This window comes from Limulus polyphemus, unplaced genomic scaffold (genome assembly GCF_000517525.1).
Source record: "Limulus polyphemus unplaced genomic scaffold, Limulus_polyphemus-2.1.2 Scaffold2725, whole genome shotgun sequence".
NCBI lineage: Eukaryota > Metazoa > Arthropoda > Merostomata > Xiphosura > Limulidae > Limulus > Limulus polyphemus.
Genome location: NW_013668335.1, coordinates 4,687 through 6,978, shown reverse-complemented (window position 1 = coordinate 6,978; position 2,292 = coordinate 4,687). Strand labels below are relative to the sequence as shown.

Genomic DNA, 2,292 nt, shown 5'->3' with positions numbered 1-2,292 from the left:
AAACTGTAAAATTTTCCTCCTCCTTGATCAACCTACTATAAATGATTTAATTCTTCATCCTATACAAAATATTAAAATCAGTAACCAATAAAGAACTGTAAAACGTCTCCTTGACCACTCACTTTAATTTTTAACTTTCACAGACGCAAAACAGTTGACTAAGAACCATAAAACAGTTTAATTTGAAATTCAATAATTATATTAAGCTTTCAGGGTTTCTAGTTTTAGTTGAAAACATGTAAATTCGTCTCTTTCAGCTCTTCATATACAACTTAATATACCTCAAATCTCTTGCTTATTTCCTGTAGAAAAAGCAGTTAGGTTTAAACACTTGTATGCATATCGAAAAACAGAGTTTATTGTAAAATGTAGCTTACTTAAAGTTTTAGTGGTCTGTTAAACTTCCGGTAAGGAAGGACGTGGTTCACTAATGGGAAACAAAAGTGTTATATATATATATATATATATATATATATGCGTGTGTGTATATATAAGTTATTTCTACTTCTGAATGTACGAATGGCTCAGCAAGGCTCATGTGAGCAGGACTTGTGGTTAAAAAGAACACTGAATTCACGGATGCAGATGATGAAGAAGAAGCTTTGTCATCAAGCTACGGAGAACAAGAAGCAACACTCATGCGCAGTATGTACGCGTTCGAATTCGACTCCATGGAGAGCTCGTGATGCGCTCCAAGATCGACGAGAAACGTATATCGTGTATGCAGTGAGGTAGATTGTTCTACGTAAACTGATAAAACTAGAAAATCATGTTGATAACAGTAGTAGCTATAGTTTAGTGATAGACTAGAGAATCATGCAGTAGTTATTACTTAGTTAAAACAATGGTGCTTCTGAAGACAGCTACACCTATCTGTGGCTTCACTGCTTTATTCGCGGTAATTATGAGGTGTCCACATGTTGCTCAAACCACGCCTGAAAAAGTGCCTATAGGTGAGTTAGAATATTCAAAACACGTTTATTAAAGTGGAACTAAAAACACTTTATACTTGATACCTTTACCTGTGTAAATCACTGGTTACATATATTGATTACTTTACCTTTATAAAATCACTGGTTACATATATTGATAACTTTACCTTTATAAAATCCCTGTTTACATATATTGATAACTTTACCTTTATAAAATCACTGGTTACTTACATTGATAATTTTACCTTTGTAAACCACTGATTACTTATAGTAATGACTTGTCTTTACAAAACACTGATTACTTATAGTAATGACTTATCTTTACAAAACAATGATTACTTATAGTGATGACTTACTTTTACAAAACACTGATTACTTATAGTGATGACTTACCTTTACAAAACACTGATTACTTATAGTGATGATTTACCTTTACAAAACACTGATTACTTATAGTGATGACTTATCTTTACAAAACACTGATTACTTATAGTGATGACTTACCTTTACAAAACACTGATTACTTATAGTGATGACTTATCTTTACAAAACACTGATTACATGTAAACAGCTAACAACTTGATAAGTAGGAACAATGTAGGTAATATTAACACTTAAACTTAACAAGTACTTTACTTATAGTTGACAGTTGTCAGGAAGGAGAAATGTTGTACTTTCTTGTTGAGATTTATCATAGTAGTAACAGGGTTTTACGAGTATTTTTCCTTTTAAAAGGGGCCATTTTTACTCCGGAAACAAGTCATTTGGAGGCCGCTTTCACGTACACCTTACTTTCACATAACAAAGGCTACTCACAGACAAAGTTTAAAGTGTACCCAGCAGTGGCGAGGGTTAACAAAAACGACCTTTTTGAGATTTCAAGGAAATGTAAGTGGCTACGATTTGTGTGTGTGTAATTGTATGTTTTTTGTTTTTCTAAGACTACATTTACACACTGTCTTCTAAGTGTGAGAACGTGATGTATATCAATCAAGTTTAAAATCACATATGGGTATCAAGCCTGTATCAAACGCGTCTTTGCTGAAATACATACAACAGCATATGGATGGATATGACCTAGCAGTTAGCATACTCGTGTCTAATAGTATATGGATGGGCATAGTCTAATACTTAGAATAGTTGGGTCAAACTGCATATAGATGGATATGACCTAGTAGTTAGCAAACTTGGGTCCAACAGTACATGAATGGATAAACAAGAAATTTGTGTACCTGTTCGATGACGAGGAACCCACTTTGAGACTAATAATGGCTGGAGACGGCTTGAATGGGTAATGAAGAAAAACTTTAATATAACAGCAAATGTACAACGTTTCGACAAGGTTTTGTCATCATCATGC

At 33.5% G+C, this 2,292-nt stretch overlaps 1 protein-coding gene across 1 annotated transcript in view; it reads left to right on the top strand.

Annotated features, from left to right (window-relative positions):
* Window positions 1-684: 684 nt before the first annotated feature.
* LOC111087837 (glutamate receptor 1-like) overlaps window positions 685-2,292 on the top strand; it is a gene marked incomplete at its 3' end in the record, with an annotated part of 5,367 nt that continues 3,759 nt past the window's right edge. The window contains exons 1-2 of the mRNA XM_022395928.1: window positions 685-953; window positions 1,668-1,820. Of these exons, the coding sequence (XP_022251636.1) occupies window positions 845-953; window positions 1,668-1,820 (262 nt within the window). The remainder of the gene's footprint in view (window positions 954-1,667; window positions 1,821-2,292) is intronic.